The sequence below is a fragment of the Dermacentor albipictus genome, chromosome 4, assembly GCF_038994185.2.
Source record: "Dermacentor albipictus isolate Rhodes 1998 colony chromosome 4, USDA_Dalb.pri_finalv2, whole genome shotgun sequence".
Lineage (NCBI taxonomy): Eukaryota > Metazoa > Arthropoda > Arachnida > Ixodida > Ixodidae > Dermacentor > Dermacentor albipictus.
Genome location: NC_091824.1, coordinates 62,857,192 through 62,881,988, shown reverse-complemented (window position 1 = coordinate 62,881,988; position 24,797 = coordinate 62,857,192). Strand labels below are relative to the sequence as shown.

Sequence of the window (24,797 nt, the reverse complement as noted above, 5' to 3'; positions counted from 1 at the left end):
TTCTTGCTCTTAGCCAACTTTTACGTGCATGAGGATGTGTACAATGCCGATATCTAGGCCTTGCTGTAATTCACAGTAATTTCAGTCATGTGAATTTTAGAAAGACGCTTGTCAGTGTTCAAATTATTATAGTTGAGATTAAAAAATTTATGCCTTAATTGATAAATCTATAACAGATTAAATCTGTGCACTAATTTTCAGTGTTATCTATGAAGAGCAGTATAGCCTGTTTTATAACACACTCCTAGGCCTGGTATGAAGCACCTAACCTTATTGAATATGGCATTGAGAAACAAAGCGTACTTGAAGATTGGAGATTAAACTGTATAATTTCTATAAATTTCATCCTTAGCTTTACTAGGGGATAGAAAATAGATCTCGGGGCCGCATGTTTCCCTAACTTACCAAAGCAAGCAACTATAATGGATGCTCTACTTTTTTTTTTTTTTTGAACCTGCACGTAAACCAAACTGTGCACTACACAAACGTTTTTTGCATTTTGCCTCCATCAGAATGTAGCCACCATGGTTGGGAATCAAACGCACAACTTCAAGCAGAGAAGAACAGCATGGTCGCATATTGGTGTTGGTATACGTCATGTGCCCACGCAGCCCCTGAGTGATATAGACATGTAGATAGCTCATAGCAGGAGGAGACGCCTTGCAAGGCTTCTCTTTTGTACGTTTTAATTGACAGATGTGCTTAAGGAAGTACTATCAAGGAAGGTAAATCACGTAACTGCAATTCTTTTGACAATGTGTATTGGCACGTTTCACTTGACATTCTTGCAAACTTGCACTGAGTACACTAGAGAGCCTGGCCTTGGTTTTTAGCTATTGCTGGCCAAGATCTTAAAACAGTGAACAGGACTTAGCTGTTTTTGTTCACATAGATTTCCTCTACTACCACACACATTTTTCAACAAAGTTAACACAGGAAGGCTGACACAGGTAACAAAACATTTTATTTTAATGCCGTGCAGCCACTGCGGTGCTCATGCCATTTGTAGCAGGCAATTGCTGCACTGGAATGCTCATCGTTTTCAAGACAGCCACGTTCTGGCTCTTCAGTCTGTGCACACAATTACTTTGACTTAGTCACTTTTCCTTCTAGAAGCTGGTAAATTATAGAAAAGTCTTTATGTCCAAGGTCGTGGTTGAGTAGTAGTCTGTAGATTTGATGGGCCAGTGATCCCAGAGGAGTTGTGGAACCGGTCTGTGTTGCGGCGTTCTGTGCCAAACCAAGGTCCTGAAGAGGGGAAAAAAAATATTTTCATAAAATTATTGCAGGCAAAACCCACTTCACTGCAAATCATGACTGCGTATTCATTTGAAGCGACACTAAAGAGAAAAAATGAATCAGTTTAGGCCGATAAAGCCTTTCAAAATTTCATTTCCATTTTGTGATAGCAGGCTTACTGTCAGAAAACAAAACAAAGTTGAAAGTTTAATCTTTAAAATGGTGCACTGAAATCTCAGTACTGGTACACCTGTACCCAATGCCTTCCTTTGCCGGTTTGTCCAGTTAGCCTCTCACTACCTCCTTGCTTTCTTTATCGCTTCTTTTAATCAATACTCATTACCTTCAGACTGGTTAACTGCTAAGGCAGTACCAATCCATAAGTTTGGCAATAAATTAACTGCCACAAATTATAGAATCATTTCATTAATAAGCATGTGCAGGGTGTAAGGTATTTTAACACACAATAACAGCCACACACATAACTTTCCCGAAACAAACAACTTTTTTGTTAATTAGCAACATGGCTTCCACAGAAATGTCTACTGTGACAATTAGTAACTGTGATTGACAATTTCACATCGGCAATTGATAAGCAGCTACAAATATCTGCAATTCTTTTCATCTGTTCAAAGTGTTTAACCGTGTTCCATGCAACATATTGATAGACAATCTAGAAAAAGCTGGGCTTCCTGACAAACTCACTATAATTGGCTACAGGCTTACCTACACAACCGTAAATAGTATGATGAAATAGAAAGAGTAAGGTCTAGCAAATTATACCAGTTTTCCCTGATGTTTGACAAGACTCAGAGTTGGTGCTGTTACTGTTCCTGATTTACCTGATTAACATTTCAAAGGACACTAAATCCTCAGCTCCTTGCTTATACTGCTAGGGACTGATGCATTCAGGTGGCCTCTCCTGTTAAGTGCACTTGGGTCTAACAATCAACAATAAACTAAACTGTAACTCGCACCATAATGACGTATGCACAAAAGCATATAAGAAAATTTGCTTCTTGCAAAGAAAACAGAAGTGTTCACACACGTTAAGCTTGAAAAGTATTGCAGCGTAGTTCACGCTGTCCTTGAGTATGCAGTCATTGTTGGGGAGCCGCACTATATGAAAGATGTTGCAAGGGTGGAATGATTGAGAGACTTGCAGCTAGGTTTATTCGCTCCGATTACTACACCGTGTCATCTGTATCTGACACGCTACAGTGGTTCCATGGTCACCGACTGATGGCAAACATTTTTTTTATCTGCTCTACAATGGTAAAATTGATCTGTCACATAAGAAGGATGAGCTTCTTCCATCACAAAGGATGTCGTGCATAAAGCACAATGAATTGTAACCCTATGTTGTTAACACAAAGCTAGTTCAGAAATTTTTTTCCTAAGAGATCTAAGCAATAAAATTGCCTCCCTGATATTGTTTTGAATGTCCTAATGTATCTGCAATTGAAGAGGCTTTGTTGTTGCACTTTACGTAATCTGCTTGGACAGCACAGCTTTCTGCCATGTTGTTAAATAAATAAAATAAGTAATCACATTTATTTCAAGCCAGGACATCATTTATCTGTGTTCGTCGTAATCTGCCTTGTTTTATGAACAATCGTAGTTTCAAGTGTATTGTGTTGGAAGCATGATGTGACTCACATAAATAAAAACTGCAATGCACGATGAGGACATCCTTAGCTTCGAAGTTTTCCAGGAACATTAGAATAACTTAAAACGTTTGATAAGGTGAATAATTATGTCACCTCAAAAACAAGCTTTCAGAACAACATGAGCACATGTTGAGCATTTATTAAGTCACTTGCCTTTGTCATCAGCGCAGCCCCAAATCCACCTTCATAATTGTTGCTAGAAGGAACGTTGGGCATTAATCCTGGAACAGGGCTGTAGACTTCGCTGGGCCATGTTTTCCCAGAGCTTACATTAAGAATCTGGTTGAGCACCTTGGGGTCCAGCCCGAGCCTGGAATGAGAATGTTGTAGCCATTTGGTTTAAAAACAGTGAGGAAGGAAGCATGTACCTAGCATGTCTAGTTAACACTCGTTTATCTATTATTCTCTCCTCCCCTTCATCACTTGCAGCTATCACCAAGTCCTTCATGACACTTGGCACCATCTTTTGGCCTTCTTGACAACTAGTCTGAACCCTGAATCCTCGTTGGTGACACACAGTCATTGCAAGAGGAACGCTTCCAACATGTTAATCTTCACTCCTTGGCTGTATTTAGCAGATGAGCAGTTTGTGAAATTGTGCAGTAGAGGCATTTGCAAGTAATGTCAATGTTAAAAGGGGCCCTGAACCACTTCTCATGGAAGTGGAGAAAAACATTTGAAGTGACGATAGGCTATTTCAGAACCACTTTGCCGCAAAAAGTACTTCAATGCGTTCAGCAGAAGCGGAGTTATCAGCAATCAAACGTGACCTTAGCTGTGCTCCCCTTGCTCCTCCGATGCCTTGCACTGTGAAGGCTACAGTGGAGACATCACCGTGGCGAACAGTTGAAATTTCCAATTTGGTGCCTATGCCGGGCTAAACGTAAGCCAAACACGGCTGTCCTCAGAGAGCCGCAGTGCGCTTAGCCACTGTACTCTTGGCGGCACCTCGCGGCGGCCGCAGTGTAGCCGAGCGCAACAACCAATAGCAGCCACGTATTGGAGTGTGCTTTATGACGAAATAAAGCACACAGAAAATAGCGAGGATCATGGGATGTTTGAAACGAGAGCATTTGAGAAAAAGGTGACTTCGCGCTCCACTTGTGAGCTGCACGGACTGCATACGACAGCAGAACTTGGCTGAGATGTTCACAACAGCGTATGCAACCCACGGACTATGTTATTTCAACAAGCCTGAGGGGTGGTTCAGGGCCCCTTTAATGTTGCAGTACAGGTCATGTGTGCAAGATTAATGCCTTAACTGCCAATTATGAAATAACTTGCCATCACAATGAGCATCCTCTGGTGCCAACAATGAGTTAACTTATAAAATTTCTGCACATGTGTATGTGCTCAGTTCCTTGTAATTTTGACAAGAATATAACACACAATGACTTTCACGAATTTCCTTTTGCATTGCTAAACTTTTTTCTGGATTTGTCACAGCAGTTAAGGGGTTAAGAAAAAGCCTAAGATGAAGGTTTAACTTGAGCCTGACACTGATTTCTTTATTCAAGTACATGTGAAACACAGAAATGCTCTTGATGAACAACTTCTGCACCAATTTCAATGAAATTTGTTCAATTCTAAAGAAAAGGTCAGATTTTAGCAACTAATAATAATGATGCCAGAATTTCAGTTTCAATGCTCAAATAGTTTACAAAAGGTTTTAAATATTGCACTATCTTAGTTTTTACACTGGGGGTTCAATAATGTGAACAAACAGTGCAAAAAAGATGGAAAAGTGCTGTTTGTTCGCACTATGGAATCACACCAACTAGCCCAGCGCTGAGTCACGATGTGGAAGTCCCAAAACCTTTCAAAGAGAATAGCTACCATAATTCTACAAACTGTACCTGCTGGAGCACTTTGAAGCTCACAGTTATGACGTGTGAGGCTTCACTGGTTTAGGTAGGGGTTAAAAAAAAGATGTGATGCAAATGATGCACTTTCTTAAAGCTTCGCTATCGCAAGTGACTGAATAGGGAGAATAGATAGCAAATGGGTCGCTGTGCAAGATTAGGACGTACAGTGCCGCCATTACCAAGCACACTGCAGCAGACAAACCGTTGACATCCTCACAGAGGTCATGTGCTGCAGTGTCATTTTGTGGGTAGAGCTTGTAGGTAAATAGATGAAAATTAAATTCTAGGAGTTCATGTGCTAAAACCATGATCTGATTACGAGGCAAGCCCATACTGGGAGACTCCGGATTAATTTCGACCACGTGGGGTTCTTTAGTGTGCACCCAATGCATGGTACACAGGGGTTCTTGCATGTCGCCTGTGTAATGCAAAAGTGCAATGCAAAAGCCACTAAGCAACCACGGCTGCTCTGAATTAAGTTGCCGCTAAGAATTCCTACTACAAAAGTGAGACAAACGCCTCATAGGAACAAGAGGAGGGCACCCTCACTTCTTTCCAAGGATCATCGTTTCAGCTGTTCCGATCATTGATATGGCCAGCATCATGTTGTTGCAGATTTTTGCAGCCTCGCCGCAACCAATTCCACCACAGTAGATGACATTCTTGCCCATGCAGAGCAGGATCTCCTGTACGGCACTCACTTCGGACTCGTTTCCTCCAACCATAAATGTTAGTGTTCCTGCCTTCGCTGCAGGTACCCCTATAATGAAATGAAAATAATTAAGCATATCCCATGCACTATGGGAATCAATGTTATGCAAAGAATCTTGCAGGTACCTGGCTATCCAGTGTCCTACAGGGTTCTTTGATGGACTAACGTGACTGTGTAAAGCAAGCGATTGTGTGCATGACATAAGCCTGCACATAGTAAAAAAAAGCACAGCGACAGCGACAACAATAGTGTGACAGCAATGGCATGATGACAGTTTTGTTTTTACTTTGCCAAAGAAACGTTATAGCCTGTTATGTTGTGACCTAGGCCAATTCCGAAGGTGGTACAATGGTGCACAGCTTCTTCATAGTGTCATCTGCTACAAGGAAAGGACCGGGGAATGTGGGCCGATCACGAATGCAATGCAGTATAACATAGCATCTCCACACATTAGCTGCCATGAGGCAAGAATGGGAGAAACTGGCATGCTCCCACTTGTTTTGCATAAGGAAGATAGTGGTAAGTCTGTGACCAGAAAAAGAAACTGGTGCGCGTGAATGTGCCCTCGCTTGTGACATGTGGCGTGATGCAGGTGCCAGTTGTCTTGGAGCTTAGTGGGCGTTGGCATGAAAGAAATGGTGTGATTGTGGTATAACAGTTAAAACACCTGAATTGTCATTTTATTGAGGCAAGACCAGAAACCTATCTAGCTGCCGCAAAGTACCTGGGATGGGTCAAAGAATGTTTTTCATTAATAAACTCAACATATCGTTCAACACCTTCCTAGGCTTGCTGGTGCATGTTTGGTAAAGGTGTTCACTGTTCACAACACACAGAAACAGCAGACAGACAAGCATGGCATCTATGCTGTGTTGTGGTGCACTTTGAATTCTTTTAGCATCCCACGCAACGCTACCCAGCTAAGCAGAGCTAAGTGTTAATTCCAATCAGCACGCCTTCCTTCTCCAGGCGCAACCCTCTTCCCCTTCTCATCACCCACACTCTTAATTTCCACAATCCCACCACCACCACAGCATCAAAACCCATCTAACTCCGCAATGAAAGCTACACTGTAAAATACGTGAGATGACAATGAAGTAATTCCACACAATGATGACATTAAGCACAGACCGTGCGTACACATGCCGACGCATACAAGCTTGTGTCTGTGTGCCCGCGCCTGTGCAGACAGTGTGGCATAGCCCGCGTGTGTTAGAGCGTGGCATAAGTAAGCCAAACGGGCATGCAACTGGTGCGCGTGTTTTGAGAGGGCAAACCGCCATTCCTTGCGAGGCAAGGCAGCTGAAAGGTGCATAAACACGAGATTGCACATGTCCGCAAGCATACGCGTGGTCTGGCCTTTAGTGCTGGGGTTTGAGTGCAAAAGGAAATGTGAGGAGGCAGTTGATTTACAAGAGAACCCTTTCAAGAATGATAAGTTAGCGTTCAAGTTATTACTTTGCTGCGATTAACAAAAAGGCCAGAGTGATTTATTTTATTGATTTATTCACCTGGGCTGCCGTGCGACATAATATCATAATGAAATAACATGTAAGCACAGAGGCCTATTTCATGTAGATCCTGCAACAGTGACTGATGGAACATGTTGCCTACAGTGTGGCAATGTTAGCGATTTTGTTGGTAGACTTAGCGACTTTATTGTCTGCTTGGTGACAAACATTTCTATTTAGCGACCAGCAGCTCTTTCTTTAGTGGCGTGACAACATTTGGTGGCATTTTAGCAACTTCGAAGTTAGGAAAGTTGCTTTGAAAATACTTCACCGTTGAACAAACACTGGCACAGAGTCCTAAAAACCAAGCCCAACTTATTACAATAAACGTCCCTTGACATATTTTTGTTTGTTGCGTTGTCCCAGCTCTTATGCATTGAAGCACCAGACCCATTTAGTTTCCACAGTCATGGGTACTAACTAGCTTTCCATTTGTTACATTTCTTTCTCTGGTTGTTAGGTACAAAAGCTACTACAGCATACCACTGGCACAACACTGTTTGTTGATCGAAATGGTCACTTCACAGAAACTACCGTTCAGTGCAAGAGAATCACCCTCGTCGTGTTCCGATTGTCACCGATCTTAACACAGCTCACAAAGTTGAAATTCAAGTGGAGGTGGATGAAGGCACAAGGGGTAACCCACACCCACATTTGTGGAGGCAGTCTCATGAGTTTCCAATACCTTGTGCGTTTACTTCGATATACAGGGCAGCACAGAAACTTAACAAAGGCTGCAAGTGTTCTGAAGGAGGCTGTTATTACCAAAGATTCAACCCAAGCATTATGTGGAAATTACAAGCTCCATTTACTGTGATTCATGAATATGACCACTCCAAAAATGGTATGTAATGTTCAACATAACCACCACGCAGCGATAATAAGCTTTACTGAGTGGGCTTTGGTTTACTGGCTTCCCATTCAACTTAAAATTGGTGTTTTTTGTGTGACAGTAGTTGTTTGTCTCATCAGTAAAGCTGCTGCAATGGTTTTCCTGGATTATACACTGTGTTTTCAAGGCCTCCTATAATACCTATCAGTGCATTCTACTGTATTTTGCATCAGTGATTTTCTTTTATTTTGACCAGAAACAAATTTCAGCTGCCAAGATTATTAGGATGCTCACCTCCAGACACTGGAGCATCGATAAACAAAGCTCCTTTTGCTTCAGCCAATTTCGCCATCTCTTGGGAGACAGATGGATCGATGGTGCTGCTATCTATTAGAAGAGAGCCGGTCTTCACTGTCCTGAAAACAACACACAAAAGATAAAAGATGAACTGATAAGGAGCCCCAACATGAGACAAGTGCTGGCTTGAGCCTGTGTCAGTAAAGCAAGTCAGTGGTATCCTGTAAACACACAGTACACTACTGCAGGGATATTTACTACTGCTGGTAAATTAAACACAATCTAGCTAGGTCAAGCTAAAATGCTTTCTTTTACTTGTTTTGCCACTCTATATTGTAGGCATGATCTGGCGTTTATGCCTGGTTTACTGCCAGCGCCATTTTTGGCAACCGATGCATAATGCAAAATATTGCTAGAAAAGAAGCAGGACACTGGCCATAGTCAAAATAAAATGGCATTTTGAGTTCTCTCAAAGCATCGATTTGTTTTGAAAATGGTCAGTGACCTGTTTCCTTCTTAACGATGATTTTACCTGATCAGATGACAGTCTGTCAAACTCTCGAATACATAATTCGAAATAGCACTCTTCAGTTCATACTCGTAAGAGGCGCTATACTTTATACGTTTTCACTTGGGTTTCATTCGTCCACAATAATATAGTGAGCCTCCTTTTCTTATCACAACATAAAAATGAGTCCTGCAACACAGATTAAGCTTGTTTTACTTGCTGTTCACATAAGGTATGACTTGAAAGTAGTTTCAACTCTTAAGACAGAGCTAAGATCAGTGTTTCCAGATTTTATCATGCTTCACAAATCCATATCTCACACTGACCGCCACAGCACACAGATATGATTGGCAGAGGACCAATGTGGAGTGCAAAATTGGCAGTCAAGATCATAACACTGCCCCAAGAGCTCTTCATTTTTTGGCCACAGCAGAGAGCTTAGAAAGGCAACTATTAAGTCAAGCCAGGGTGATAGATTGCTGCTTTGAGGTGTTCAGATTATCACTTTTATCGATAACTGAGCTTTTGCAAGCGAGAAAATGATGCAAACGAAACAGGGAACTGGCACCATCACAGTGCAAGTGAATTACAAAGTTCCTTGACATCACAGGTCCCGTTTAAAACTGTACATTGTAGTCAAGCACTGATAAAAAAAATTTATTACAGTGCATTTCAATATGAGAGCAAATGCTACTTGGTCAGGACAATTTCATTTGGTTCTCTCACAGAACTCAGCTTTGCTAACTCTTCACACTGGTCTGTTTTTGCTACATATGACAGAGTGGCACCCTCTCTGTATGACTTAAAGCAAGCGGAAGCACCAAACAGGGTGTGGTGCCCAAGGGAGCCAGTGAAGTGCAGGATTTTACGTATGCAATATAGCTCCGCAAAGCAGGTAAGCAATGTGCAGTTTCGAATAGTTAGCCTCAATTCTCGCTGCAATTCAGCTATTTTTTGGCATTATACAAGCATTGCAAGTGCTTTTAGCAGGATAAGAATAGCTATGTGGACGAAGTGGTTCTTAATCTATCGAAATTTCTTGCCATGTAATGAATCTTTATGAACTTTTACTGCTCGTTTCGACCCAACAATGTAAGTGGTGTCTCTGATACAGTGTTTGATAACTTTTCACCTTTTGTATATATTTGTGTGTTCTTGACCAATGAATCCAGTTGACAGTCGTCGCTCGTGTTCATCTTTCTTTTGCTAACCCTTCATTCTTTTTCTTTTCTTTCTGCACTTCAGTGCTACACGCTGCAAAAATCATGCCATGTGCTTTTAGAAGAGGTAAATGAACTGTCGTTACAGTAAGGTGACTGTTTGGGCATGTTGGTAGGACATGAAGGCAGCTTTTTGCGCACAAGACGAGGATAAACGAAATGGCTGAGACACACGAGTGCAGCCTCCTTACAGAAGCTATTTTTATTAGAAAGTTGTGTAAGCTACTGCAGCACTGATACAAGGTGATCTTGAAAAATTCAGACGATATGGTACACTCACGATAGAATCCCCTTTTTGCCGGCATACACTTCTCGCACATGAGGGCTCGATGGAAGCATAGTGATGATGCGGTCACACTGTTCACCCAGTTCAGCTGGACTCTGAGCAGTAATGGCACCTTGACTTGCCATTGCTTCCATGGCTTCTGGGTACACGTCATACACGACTAGCCGGTGCCCCTTAGAGAGAAGGTTGCTTGCCATGTTCTTCCCCATGTTGCCCAGACCAACAAAACCTAGTGGCACTTGTGATACTGCCCGTTCTGAAATAAGAGTGCATGGTTACTAGAAGCAAATTAAATTGCAGGGTTTCAATGTCCCAAAACTACACACTGGGTCATGAGGGATGCCATTGTGTGGATGGCTCTGGATTAATTTTGAGCAACTGGGTTTTTTTAACGCACGCCAAATGCATGGTACATCAACATCTTTGCATTTCGCGCCCATTGTAAAGCGGCTACTGTAGCCAGGATCCAAGCCGCGACCTCGTGCACAGCAACAGACCGTAGCCGCCGAGCTACCGCGGTGGGTGGTTACAAGCACCATTTACAGCCCGCCTTAAAAGCACGACGTCACTGTTACAGGCATGCAAGCTTTGTAAAGTCATAATTAATATAGAGAGTACTTCAAAGAAAGGAATTACAACATTTTCCTGCTGGTTTATCTGAGCTCACAGAACCTGCATCCGTGGCGAGTTGCTCTGTGATGGAACTCGCTGCTAGAGGCGTTTTGGCTCAAGAGCACACTTCACAATAAATGCGACACCCTGCCACATTATGGCTGGCTGCTCCTTCTGAGGTTCACGAAATATTAATTATGCACAACAGAGACTCATGAAATTGTCATTGAAGAGCGCTGGCGAAACGTTGCTGATTTCGGCCAGTAAACATTGCAACGGGTTTACCAAACTAAGGATCACAGCTGCACAGCTTTCTGCATCTTGGCTAGACATCTTTCATTTCATTGGAGTGGATGTTTTATGTGTGCACCATGTGTGTGAGAAATATGAAGAGGGTGACTCAGCGTCTACGGCGTTTTGCTGCTGAGCACGACGTCGCGAGTTTGATCCCCAGCCGCTTCATTGTGTTGTGTACAGAGGTGCACATTAAAAATAATCATTGCACATCTCCCTCACCACAGCGTCTTTAATGAGGATAACCAAGGTGTAGCTGCGACACGTAAACATCCATAAACCAACGCTAAGAAAGACTTCACCCGACGCAATTCGCAGCTACATATGGGAGGAATGCATACTATTTGTGCCTGTTCTACCACGTTCATTACTTTATTCAGTTATAGTGCACAAGACACATACCCAAATTGGAACATAACCCAAGCATGACGGACGAATTAGCGACCAGAAAAAACTTGTCGTGTAAGCGGGGGCACTTGGGCAAGCATGAAAACAAGGAAACAGTGCAAGTTCCTAAAGATGCTAGACAGCAATTCTAGTTATGATGAAAACTTAAATTAAGAATAATAACCCAGTATTCATGTTAATACCAGTTTTGTTCGAACGCACACCTCACCGGTCTAACCTCGTTATTTTATGGAAGGCAAAAAGCTGTTCAAGAGTGACAGATGTGTAGAAGCGCAGAAAGATACCGGCACAGCGAAACATGCCAATGAAGCGCTGACCATAAGACTGTCATGCAGAAGCACGAAGCTTATACGGGTATCACACGGTACTCTTTCGATCGCGATCAAGCCCGATCCGGATTGAATTTCTCGGTCGCGATTGGCTTCTTTGCTCAATCTGCGGAAGGGAACCAATCGCGGTCGAGAATTTCGATCCGGATCGAGCTCAATCGCGATCGAACGTGTCCGTGTGACAAACGTATTATGCAAATATAATAAAATGCTCACTTGACAATGAAGCTGCCAGGTTAAGGTGGCCATGGTTTAAAACTTTTGAGAATGTACGACCACACGCAAATAACATGGAAGGCGCCATCTTCAGCGTCGTCGAAAGAAGACCAAATCCAATGGCCAGGCCATAGCCAAGTTCATGAAATACGAAAACGAAACCAACAGGTAAGAAGGTCAGTTTCGTTTCTTATGTATACGGTAAACGCATAGCCATTTGAAACACACCATAAACATAATATTGTTTTGAAGTTAACAAGGTAAAAGCATGTTGGACATTTGTTTAAAACGTTTCCAACCTCGGGTGTTCAAAAGTTTCAAACGCATTAAGAGGCCTCCGGCTCTCTCGCACAATGTGAGCTTATGACACATAATTACGACTAAAACAATTAGAAATAAATGCAGCAGAAGGTGCGAGCTCTCGAAACACCAGCATGTGAGATCAGAAGTGGTGTCTGCGCGGTCTGTGCGATACATACGTAAAGCCGCACGATTTCGACAGTAATTTATTGCAGTAAAACTGATTTGTGCGAGTTGGTTCATAGCTATTCAAAAGGCGCAGTGCGACTGGGACGGAGACAAAGAAACAAACCACTTCACAAGGGCTCACTAACAACTGGAAATATTTGCACCAAAACCGGCCTATTTATGCGCAAAGTCTTGCCATGTAACAAGGGACTGACAACCGATATTTAAGGACCTATACCTTAAGAAAAAAGGGGAGGCCCCGCCCAGATGACCGAAGCGCGACAGCCGATTGCCTCCGCGACTAAAATAGTACCGCTGAAAGAACCGTGTTTAGAAAACGCGTAATTATCAGTATAAATAAATACGTTTGTATTTTGCTGACTGGTTTGGTAAAGCTCTTGTCATTGGAATGCTACAGCACATAACGGATCGCGAGTGAAAAATAACCCCATGCCTTCTACAATGCTGCGCGTCGTCTGCTTTTATAGCTTCATTGCAACGGAATAAAGAAGAAAGAGCATCTCTGGATGGCTTTTGCGCTGGTTATTGGTTTACACGGCACATTTACTACTCACAAACTTGTTTTCAAGAATGTGACAGTTTTTTTTCTTTTCTTTTTCTTCTTTTTTTCTTTGCAAGCCTGCAGTCTCGCCCATTCGCGTAGCGTAGCGCCAGCGATGCTCACTGCAATTTTTCGTCGCTGAATCACGGCTCAAAATTAACGCACGCGGCACAAATGGTGCAATGTAAGCTAGCAATAATATTTGCTGCATGGTAGACCACCACAAACAATTTGTGAATTCATTCTGACGAGAGGAAGACGCACACGACTGACGCGTTTCGGCCCAGTTCGAAGCGCGGGCGGCTATCTTCTCCATCGGCGAAGTCACCGGCCGTCCGGCTCGTGACGTCAGTCTAGAGTGCGCGCCCATTGGTGGAGGCTCGTGTGCATCCACCTTGGAGGCGTAAACGCCCCTTTTTTCTAAAGTTGTACCTGACTATAGTTTTTTGTGGCGCAGCGCACAGCTCACCCTCGGTAGTGTCTACATTTGCATCGGTTACCTCCAGAACTGCGCGGATATTTAGTAAGCAGAATTTGTCGATCTGAGCAGCCGCTCAGATCGTGCACGTGGTAGAAGGTCACGCGGTGAACCACTTATGCAGCTTCATGTTCTTGCCGCGGGGGGGACCAAAGGTCATCTTTCGCAACTTTTACTGATGAATTAAAAATATAAATCCACGTTTAATGCAAAAAACGTGGCTCGTTTTAGCTACTACGATAGCGAATCATTCCATCTGCGCGGTTATCTCGATTCATGTTCTGAGCGGTTGTCCGTTCCTTTAACATAGACATGGTCACACATGATCAACCAAAAACAAGATACTGGGAACGATTAAGAACATATTGCTAGATCCACAGAAACGGTAAGAACAATATCTGTTCATCGAACACAGTTTACTATCGCCACATGTCTCAATGCTTAGGGCTAAGGCGGAGTCACTGTGCAGAAAAAGTAATAATGAAAAAAAGGGACATGCGCACAGAACAAGGTATCCACACACTTGGATTGAGCAGGCTTCTGTGACGAAAACGGGAAGAGAAAAAAGACACCTTTACAAGGAGGTGAAACATTTGAGACCTAAACAAAACCTTCAAGAAACTCGATCTCAGCGTCGTTCAAAAATACGGACGGCTTGCTCACGCAGTTGTCCGCCGATCTTTTAATCAAAAAGGCTTCTACGATTTCTCGCTCGGTCTTGTCTCTTGCTTTCCTCAGAACCTTTGTCTCGTGAAATCTTGACTTGCTGCCATCACTGATGTACGACAGTTTGGCAGAGGTGGGATTGTTTGCCGTTCGCCAGACCAGGCGTGCGTGTATGACCTACTTAAGCGCTCATCATTTGGATCGATGCAAGTGAGTGCCTTTATCCCCCCGCATCTTGTCTGCACTAAGGGAAGTCCACACCACGAAGGGTTCGTGGTGTGGACTCCAATTTAATTCTGGCAGACACTCTAGAAAAGCTCTCCGCGGCTGACGTCATTGCTATTTACCGGTGCTGCAGAGTGGTGTACAATACACGTGTCCCTACTGAGTCAGTAATTGCCATGTTCGCAGGTAAATCTTGCCCTACTGAAATAAAAATCCTGCCTCTAATCTTCAGAGCCGACCCGCTTGCCTCGCGTCCATTACAATGTCGCAATTGTTGGCGCTATGGTCATAGCATGGGTGGTTGTAAATCCATCCGTCGTTGTTGCGCCTGCGGCGGGAGCCATTCCGCTAGTGACTGCTCGGCTCAGTCGGACCCGTGCTGCCTCTGCGGTGGAGCCCACAAGGCTGATGGCTCAAACTGTCCTGTTAGAATTCGAGAAGTCCAAATACTGGAAGTTGTGGACAAAAGGGGTTGCTCACGCCAAGATGCCATTGCGGCGGTAAAGAAAAGAGCCCATGGTTATGCGAGTTTGACAGCATGACACCAGGCTGTCGTTGACAGAAGCCTGTCAGAGGTAATCGCACAAGCTATTGAAAAGTCTATGGCTAAAATTATGGAGCGTATTGTAGAAAGCTTCACGGAAGGTTCTAATCGACTGGTATCATCACAGCACAATTATTACCGTCTGCTATTGCTAAGCCAATAAACTCTGACATAAATGATAGTTCACCCCACCCTCAGAAAGAAGGGGGAATTGCGTCCACAACTCACATAAAGCAAGTAAGGCCTGTTCCAGGCTCCTCAAGCACAGTGACTACTAGCCCAGACAACTCTGATTATCAGGATACCTCAAACAATGGAAATTGACGTGAAGGCACAGAAAATGAGGTGTTCTCCCCTGGAGGCTACCACTTCACACTCAGTTAGTGAATCTAAGAAAATTCTCTCAGAAGTCAACCCGAAATGTAATATTTTGGAGGAGCCTGTTGCAATGCCTCTGCGGTGCTCTAATCACCGGAAGGTAGATAAGGGTGCTGCAGTAGAAATGCAGATCAATATTCGCTGCTTCTACTGACTTAAATGTGCTATCTTTTCAAATTTCTCCAGATGTAATTTTACTGCGAGAAACTTGGTTATCGCCTGAAAAACTATTTTGTTTGCGCAATTTTAGGTCCTTTCGCCTATACCGCCCGTCTAGAAGTGAGGGCTTGTTCATTATGGTATCAAGCAAGTTTTGCCACAGGGCAAATATATCATCCCAGCTGATGCCTTCAGAATGTGAAATTGTAGCAGTAGAAATTATTCTCCCTGGAAGTAGGCCTTTCTCGTTGGTCAGTATATACTTTCCTTCGGGTGTGCCGGATACACGCCCACTATACTCAGTTTTGGCAAAATGCGGTAAAGAGATAGTATTGGCTGGTGACTTCAACTCATATCATGTATCATGGGGATGCAGATCAGACCAGTGTGGAAAGTGTCTATGTGACTAGGCAACAACTAATAATTTTTCGTGTCAAAATTCGGGTTCAGTTACATTTCTTCGCGGACAGTTTAGATGTGTGCAGGGAGTGAAAGCTAAACTTCATCGGGCACGGGGTTCCCCAAGGCGCAGTTTTATCCCTGCTGTTGATTAACATCTTACTCAGACCCATTCCTTATCATTAGAATGTAAGCACGTAGGTTTACGCTGATGATATAGCGTTGTTTGCTTCGGCAAGTGATATGCAGTAACTGTACGAGTGTTTAGAGGAATACTTATGCGAGCTAGAAGCGTGGCTGGACAGTATCCGCTTGTCCCTTAATGTAAATAAGAGTGCCGTTCTTGTATTTCCTTTACAAGACCCAGTTATTATATCTCTTTTATACCGCTATTCTACTATTCCACAAGTGGAAAAAGTGAAGTACCTTGGAATTACTTGAGATGGAAATCTTAGCTGGCGTCATCATATTGAACATATAACTGAATAAAGCTTCCCGTGCAATGGGGATATTAAGAAGGATAAGCAGTAATCGATGTGGCATGCGCAGACACACACTCATAATGATTCACCGCATGTATATCCGACCTATACTAGAGTTCGTCTGTGTGTTAGTCTCCGGCGCCTCACCAAGCTACGTCCACTAGTTTTGCTAGAGCGGAAAGCGCCTCACTTGTGTCTGGGGCTAACAAAGTTTGTAGCAAACACTGTGCTCTACAAGGAATCATGAATACTTCACTTGAAATAAGATTTGAAATATTAAACGTTCAAACATTCATAAGGCTCTATGAATCCCCACTAAGAAGGTCCCAGTCAATATTTATCAATCAACCAGTCCAATTTTATGGAGTCTCATGGCCTCGGTTTCATACGCCACAAGTGATTATAACACAATCGCTATTGAGTCCGTTAGATGTACATATAATTGATGTAGTCACGATAAGCAGTATCTCAATTTAATTCGTTATTACTTATGATGACATATGCCCAAACAATGCAAAGCAGCTTCCTTCGCATATTCTTAACGGTTTACTCCAGGATCACTTGAATCAGCTCCACGCAAACGTAATTATAGCAGCAGATGCTTCGCAGAGTGTGGAAAAGGCCGGAGTTGGAATCGTTTCATCATCATTGGATTGTTCCTTTTCTGTTTGACTTCACGACTTCACTTTAATATTCCTAGCGGAATTCCTAGCTGTTGTCCTAGCTTTGCCTAAGCTACAAGCTTCCAGGACAACCACGGTAATAATCACAGACGTTTTATCGTTGTGCACCTCACTTACTGCTCCCGGCGAGTCGCATATATTAAAAACTTTGTACTCACTGGCTCCAAGTCATTTGCGGAGTTTACGATTAATGTAGGTACCTGGGCACAAAGGCATATTTATGAATGAAGCTGCAGACAGCTTGGCCAAGGCTTCTATCAGCGAGCCTGTGCTTACACTTTATTCAACGACGGGTTTTATCACGTCTGTCAGGTTTAGAAGATACACCCTTTTAACATCAAAATCAAATCTAACATCATCCTCGGAACTACACCACTTTGAGCAGGAAATTTTGCAAACCAGACAGACGGAAGTGCAATTAACGAGACTGCGTTGTCGAGTCCCACCCTTAAATTTAGACATGCACCGATTTGGTCTGGCAATTTCCCCTTTGTGTCATTTTTGCAACTCATTAGGAACGATTGAACACTATTTACTGGAATGCCAGCGTCTCTCCTTCTTGAGAAAAAGGACATTGGAAATTACAGTGCGACAGCTCGGCCTGCCATCGAACAATCCGGTAGTGCTGCCTTTCGGGACGTCTGTGCTTGGGCACTCGTACAGGAATGTATGCATTGCCATAGAGAAATTCATTATTGAATCAAATCGATTTCATTGTTGACCGTATTATTCGTTTCATTCCTCTTTTGTTGGCTCATTTATATTATATATTCTTTTTTTAATGACTGTCTACTGAGTCGTTTTGAACTTTCGTCACTTTAACTTATTCATCAAAATTATGATTTTAAAATTTATTACCTTACCACATATGTAAAATCTGCCCACTCTTGGCCAATCCACGTGAGTGGGTGTGCGCCAAATATATCAAGGTCATCATCATCATCATTAACACTTGCTGTTCGCTGTTAGTAGGCTGCTGCTCCATGTCATGTGGAGCGGTTGTATTTGACAGAATTGTTCAATTTCACTGCATTATTTTCTTATTGTTACGGGCCTATATTCAAAGTTAGGAATCTATTTAGACTGTATACATGGAGACACCAAAGCGAGGCCCCAACAACAAAGATGGCGGACCGACAAACATCTACCTTCCCATCTTCCTGCACTTAAAATAAACATCTAAAAACAACACATCGTACTTGGACGTGTCCATTACACTTAAACAACTACTCATATATTGTACAGGCTTATTACAATATTATGCTCCAAACTGCAAAAAAAATGTCGCATTTCATCTTAGGAAGTCTCTTTTGCTTTGAAGACCTCAGAGATTTCGTCACGCAGGCCCTTGGTCTCTCTACTAAGTTGTATTGTAGCGTACATCATCGTAGAATCGCATGTATACGTACTTCCCTGGTTCATTACTATTCCACCTTTCTGTGGAAGAAAAAAAAAGTGATGTTTCTCGCCTGCGAAATGGCTTCTGAAGACGTGAACAGGTAATCGCATTCACATACGATGTGGCAGTAGTTAGCACTCACCCTCATTTGGAGAATGCGAAAATGCGCAGTGCTGGAACCTGGAGCGCTTTGAATGAAAGATCGCGCTTATATACGATCCGTGGCAACTGACCCCTTCGGTTCGGTGAGAAACGGCGCAAGCACTATGTGATTGCATTCACACGTGGCTGGCGATAACAGGCACGCATACGCAAGAGCTCGCCCGTTGGTGGCTGAAACAGCAGCGTCCTTTCAGAGTGTCTCGTGATAAGCAACCGATAAATGCTACAAAATCCATGTGCCTGCTTCTCCAAAACTTCAAGCATGCTGATGCGCATTCTCGTTGTCGAAGAAAGTATTGTATTTTACGTTCTTCGCTGTTGCATTAAAAGCACGAATGTTGCTGTCTAAGTATTATCTATAGATGTGCTGTAAAACAGACTTAATTAGAGGCATAGATTAGAGGTAGGACGAGCCTACGCTCCAACATCCAGTCATGATGATGATGAAGTAGATCAGTTTTATAAGTATATTGAATTGGCGATGAGAAAAGCGCGAACTCAGCATACTGTAGTAATGGGGGACTTCAACGCGAAAGTGGGGAATAAGCAGGCTGGTGAACAAGCAATTGGCATGTACGGCATCGATTATAGGAATGCTAGAGGAGAAATGCTGACAGAATTCGCGGAAAGGAATACGCTGCGAATAATGAAAGCTTTCTTCAGAAAGCGTAACACCAGAAAGTGGACCTGGAAAAGCCCTAATGGTGAAAAAAGAAATGAACTAGATTTCGTCCTTTCTGCCGATCCCACCTAAGTGAAGGATAATGAAGTTTTAGGTAAAGTGCAGCGATCATAAGTTGGCCAGGTCTAGGATTCACCTCAATTTGAAGAGAGAAAGAGCAAAATTGGTCAAGAAGAAATAGGTCAATTCAGGCTGCTACTTGCAAATAAATATGCAGCCTTAGAACAGAGAGATGATGACATAGAGGTAATGAATGAAACCGTAACTGGACTGGCTCCAGCGGCAGCAATTGAAATGAGAGGTAAGGCACCAAGGCAACCAGTAGACGAGCTCTCCCAAGTAACGAAGGACCTAAGAAAGAAACGACAAAGAAGGAAAGTGTCGAACTCAAGAGATAAGACAGAATTCGAGGAACTGTAAGAACTGATCAACAAGGCGAAAATAAGTTATATTCGAAGCTATGACGTGAGAAAGACTGAAGAAGCCGTAAAAAACGGACGCAGCCTGAAATCAGTGAGAACGAAACTTTGCATAGGACAAACCAAGATGTATGCACTGAAAGAAAAGCAGGGTAATATCATCAGCAATCTTGAAGGTATAGTAAAAGCAGCGGAAGAATTCTGTACTGGCCTGTACAGTACCCATAGGAGTCAGGATACCTCCATTAGAAACAGTAATGAACAGGATACAGAAACTCCTGCTATAAGTGGCGATGAGGTGAGAGGGGCCTTACAAGACATGAGACGAGGAAGAGCGGCAGGAGAAGATAGAATAACAGTTGATTTAATCAAGGATGGAGGAGACATAATGATTCGAAAACAGGCGGCTCTTTATACGAAGTGTCTATCGACTGCAAGGAGCCCAGAAAACTAGAAGAATGCAAATTATTATACTAATCCACAAAAAGGGGGACGTTAAAGAATTGAAACATTATAGACCCATTAGCTTCCTTTCAATATTGTCTAAAATATTCACCATGATAATTTGCAATTGAATAAGGGCAACACTGGACTTTAGTCAACCAAGGGAGACAGCATAACGTTAAGAGACAGGAAAAGAACGATTTGGATCACAGAGCAATAGGGAATAGTCGATATTCTAATTGACATTAATAGAAAAAAATGGAGCTGGGCAGGTCATGTAATGCGTAGGTTAGATAACCAGTGGATTATTAGGGTTAGAGAATGGTTGCCAAGATAAGAAAAGCGCCGTCGAGGACGGCTGAAGATTAGGTGGGTCGATGAAATTGGGAAATTCGCAGGCGCTACTTGGAATCGGTTGGCGCAGGACAGGGGTAATGGGAGATCGTGGGGAGAGGCTTTCGTCTTGCAGTGGACATAACCTATGACGACGACGACGACGACGACGACGATGATAATGATAATGATGATGATGATGATGATGACGTCGATGAAGAAGAAGAAGGAGAAGAAGATCCAAACAATTGTGAGGTTTGTCTTATCTGTTTGCTCGCGGCAGGCAGAGATTATCGAATAACCTCACTTTCGGTTTCCCTACTTTACCCTTTGTTTTAAAACCGTCTTTAATCCTCGCCCTCATCAGGTATTTCTTGTTTCGCCGTCACCAACCCTCGTCGTCCACTAGCAAATACGATATCGTCCCTTCCTCACCTTTGCCCACACTTTCGGGAGCGATAACAATAAACTCACTGATCTGCCCTATTATGCTTTGTTCTACTGTACTATTAGTGTTGGAATTATTAGCAGGCACTGCAAGATATCGCGCAATTTGAGCTAAATGTACTCATGAGCGATATCACGCGACATGAGATTTTTCGCACAATACTCCATACTATAACTGCCTAAATTTCCTATATGGTGATGTTTGCTCTGTTATTAGAGATAAAGAAAGATAAAATGGTAAAAAATAACTTTCTTTTTATTACATCATGACTAACACAGCCGTTCACACCGCTTTGTTTACAGCCACCTTGATCCAAGTCGTATACTATAATGTACAGGCCAGGTCAAATTTTTGCGGGACACGCGTTCTGCGAGAAGTCGAATAAGTTAGCCCGGCTTTAGCTTGCAGCCATTAAAACAGTAGAACACTACATTGGTCACGTAGAGTAATACACGTAGCAAATTTTAAGTGCAGGCTGCATGTCCAGGCTCAAGAGATATTGAACTTTCGCTTAGATTCAGCGTCCCGTGAACTTTCCACCATGCCAGTACATCGCAATAGCAAATAATCAATACACGGATAATCAAATTCATCCATGGAATTGATGCAGTTTTCATACTACTGATATAGTTTCCGTACTCTGTTCGTATATTTTATAAGCGACTGCCAGATGCAGCAAATAAAGTTTTGTTAGGCATAAAGTAAGAAACGTTTTCCTAAAAGAAAACGAAAACTAAATCTATAGTGCGTGAAGATGGGGCACAGAGACAACCGTCAAATGTTCACGTGGTTCACGCCGTTTCGTTGAAGCATGTGCGACCTTGTAAGAACGTCTACATAAGGTTTCAGTTTTATTGTGCGGCTAAACAAAAGCAGCCTGCAGAACTACATTTTCTTGAAAACAAATGGTCAAATTAGCGAACATCCTTTTCATAAAAGTCACATGACGGAAAGGTGTGCCACTAGCCATAGTAGCTTATGTAGGCTATGGTGTTGCGCTGGTAAGCACAAGGTAGCGGGATCGATTCCCGGCGGCAGCGGACGCATTTCTATGGGGCAAAATGCAAGAACGCGCGTGTCTCGTGCAGTAGAGGGCACGTTAAAGATCTCCAGGTGGTCAAAATTGATCCGGAGTCGCCTACTACGGCGTGCTTCATGATCAGTTCATGGTTTTGGCACGTAAAATTCTCAGAATTTAGGTAATTAATTTAGAACGGTTTATATATGTCTCGAGAAAACAGTTTCAGGCGACGGAAGCGTTGTTTTAATTAGCGTGAAAGCGCACACTATGATGAACGTTGAGCATCATAGGCGCGGCCAGAAGGATGACAATTATTCGAAACCCATGGGGCACACATTGCATAGATATTCCGTTGTGGCTGCGAATGTGATTGCGTGTTTACTGCATATGGCATATGGCATATGCACTGTGTATATGGCATTCTTGGCTGCATGCCTAAGCTGTGACGTTTCTAGTATTATTTTTTTTCTCAGCCATCTTGGATTGCGTACTGCATATAGAAGCGATCATATACATTTTATGGGCAACCAGCGCTGAAACCACTGAAACTTCGTGCGTTATGAATGGAAGCGCCAAAGCACCGGCGAGTGAAGGAGGCATGCAGCTCTTATTCGCATATGATGAGACTTCGCAACGCGAACTTAAGCGGTCATCTTGAAGCACAGGTAGTTGTTCTGTTTCTTACATAGCATGGTCACCGCGCCATGCTATAGTACGTGAGAGCACACAGTGCAATCACTCGAACGTGGTCATGGAACCAACACTGTGGAACGCCATGGACTGCGTGAGCCTGGCTTGGTGCATCGTGCTGGAGCAGGTGTTAATATAGGGGGACACGTCCGTTTATTATGTCGTGTTGTTTTCGGCGAATCCCCAGCGAGCGTGGCATCATCAATGTTTAGTGTCGTGCTGAAACAGCAAGCGGCGCCTCCTTGCCGCTGCCGGTTCACCTTATTTGCATCGTCCTTTAAGTCGGCAAGCCAAGTCGCACACGTTTTAGATAATTCTGACGTCACTTCCAGTCCGTCGGGCAGTTCGCGGTAGCAAGCCGCCAGTGGTTCGAGCTCCTTTCGCTTGCTTTGTATTCGATCTTAAAATCGTTTTCCATCGTAGCTCGTATAACTTATTATCGATGCCAGGATGCCCGTGGGTTTCTTGGAAATCATCACCAGTCCGAGAAGAAGGTGCACGTAGTTTCATACCCGAAATGTGGGAACACTTGGGACGTATACGGCTCCGCTCCATTCGTCGCGGTGCAATTTTGTGATTATACGTCGCTATACAGGAAGGTAAGTTCCTTTCTGCAGTACAGTGCTTTTGTCAGCGCTCTTTCTCGCTGTTCGCCGATCTTATCTTTAACTTCTTTTTTTTTTCTTTTTTGATGTCGTTTAAACACAGTGCCTCAACACTCGAGCGTGAAATAATAATAAATAAAGCAACTTTGACGGCGACAGTTTTAACTGCTGGCTCACTTGTACGCGCACTGGTTTACTGATATCTGCGGGCGCAGTTCACTAACTTCATTTAATATCATCACATTTGGAGCGGGTTACATTGCACGGGGACATATGAAAGGGAGAGTGCTGGACGTCTTGATGCGCTGAGAGCACATATGCGCGCCATGGCGCACGATGTGGGCTGATGTTCACGGCGGGAAGCTGCACACTTGAGGTGATCAAGATGGTGGAACGAGGTGTATGGCCGCTGACACCAAAGCCTCGACAAGGGGACTGCCCCTGCTTAGACGGGGCTGGGCTCTCGAGGCGCCTGTCGACCGACTATACTGTTGAACGTTGGCGGCTGTTGCGTGTATGCACTCACGTCTCTCAGGAGTGCGAAAGTTTTACAGGTGCAAAGAAAGCCCCTTTGAATTGGTACAGTTATAAAGACAGGATTATGCTCAATCATTTACTTTGCAATCAGAGCGCGTAGTCTGGAGCTGTAGTTTCTGTCTCTAATCAAAGGTATATCTGTACAGGGAACCGTGTAGCGTTGGTTGCCGGAAAACTTGTTGCAGTCAAATTAGAAGGCTTCGAAGGTGTGTCCATTTATTAAGAATGGCACACGTTTGAGTGGATGGCTCATTTGGCGACATAGTGCGGCGTAAACGTAATTTTGCATAATAACCTACGCACAAAGCAGAACTGCTTTGTGCGTGTCACGTGGTGTTAGTAGTCGAGGAGGTAGAATGCGGTCACGCTCGATTCATTTTGAAGGAGAAAGCAGGATGCGGTTGGAAATACACATCCGTTACCCTCGAATGCCCTGTACACAGATTTGATTAACAGGCTTACGGTCTTTTTTTGATATCCCTAGACATTTATACAACCTGTACTTAGTGTCATCGTCTTCATTACGCTGCACAATTAAGAGACATACTAGTGTGTCGTTTTACCCACTGGCCGCGTGTTCTTTTTACGGGTCAACCCGCTCCGGTGGTGTAGTGGCTTTGCGTTGCGCTGTTAAGCCCGAGGGAGCGGGATGGAATCCCGGCCGCGACGGCCTCATCTCGATGCAGGCAGAATGCGAAAAACGCTCGTTTATCGAGAATTGGGTACACGTTAAAGAACCGCAGATCATCAAAACTAAATCCCAGTCCCCACTACGGTGTGCCTCGTAATCATATTGACACGCATGCTTGTTTATCTTCATTTGGTGATCACATTTCACCGGCTAACAAGTGTTAAAGGTTATCGCTCAGAGCAACGCCCACCTTCCTTTCTGTATCGGAAGTTTATCGAACGTTATCGATGGTTCTACATGTTGCACATGTCGCCGAGACTTGTGTCATCAAATTCTGTGTGCGTTGTAGGACTTACGCGAGCACTAGCGATTACGCTTTAAGC

General features: G+C 43.4%; 1 protein-coding gene and 1 long non-coding RNA gene across 2 annotated transcripts in view; one reads left to right on the top strand and one right to left on the bottom strand.

Moving 5' to 3' along the window:
• Positions 1-947: 947 nt before the first annotated feature.
• LOC139046709 (3-hydroxyisobutyrate dehydrogenase, mitochondrial-like) lies at positions 948-12,114 on the bottom strand. Its single transcript, XM_070537033.1, has 6 exons — positions 12,000-12,114; positions 10,135-10,396; positions 8,124-8,245; positions 5,324-5,534; positions 3,063-3,219; positions 948-1,248 (listed from the first exon to the last, which is right to left on the bottom strand). Exons 1-6 carry the CDS (start codon positions 12,085-12,087, stop codon positions 1,084-1,086), a joined length of 1,005 nt encoding a protein of 334 aa, XP_070393134.1. The 5' UTR covers positions 12,088-12,114; the 3' UTR covers positions 948-1,083.
• A 10,375-nt stretch (positions 12,115-22,489) lies between these two features.
• Positions 22,490-24,797, top strand: part of LOC139059652 (uncharacterized) — a 121,333-nt gene continuing 119,025 nt past the window's right edge. Inside the window, exon 1 of the long non-coding RNA XR_011514277.1 lies at positions 22,490-23,240. This is a non-coding gene — a long non-coding RNA (uncharacterized lncRNA). The remainder of the gene's footprint in view (positions 23,241-24,797) is intronic.

Coding starts and splice junctions, on each gene's coding strand:
- LOC139046709 (XM_070537033.1), bottom strand. CDS start 12,087: ATGGCGCCTTCCATGTTATTTGCGTGTGGTCGTACATTCTCAAAAGTT. Junction 8,246..10,134: donor GGCAAAAAGGGGATTCTATC/GTGAGTGTACCA, acceptor TGTTGTTTTCAG/GACAGTGAAGACCGGCTCTC. Junction 5,535..8,123: donor CGATGCTCCAGTGTCTGGAG/GTGAGCATCCTA, acceptor ATTTCATTATAG/GGGTACCTGCAGCGAAGGCA.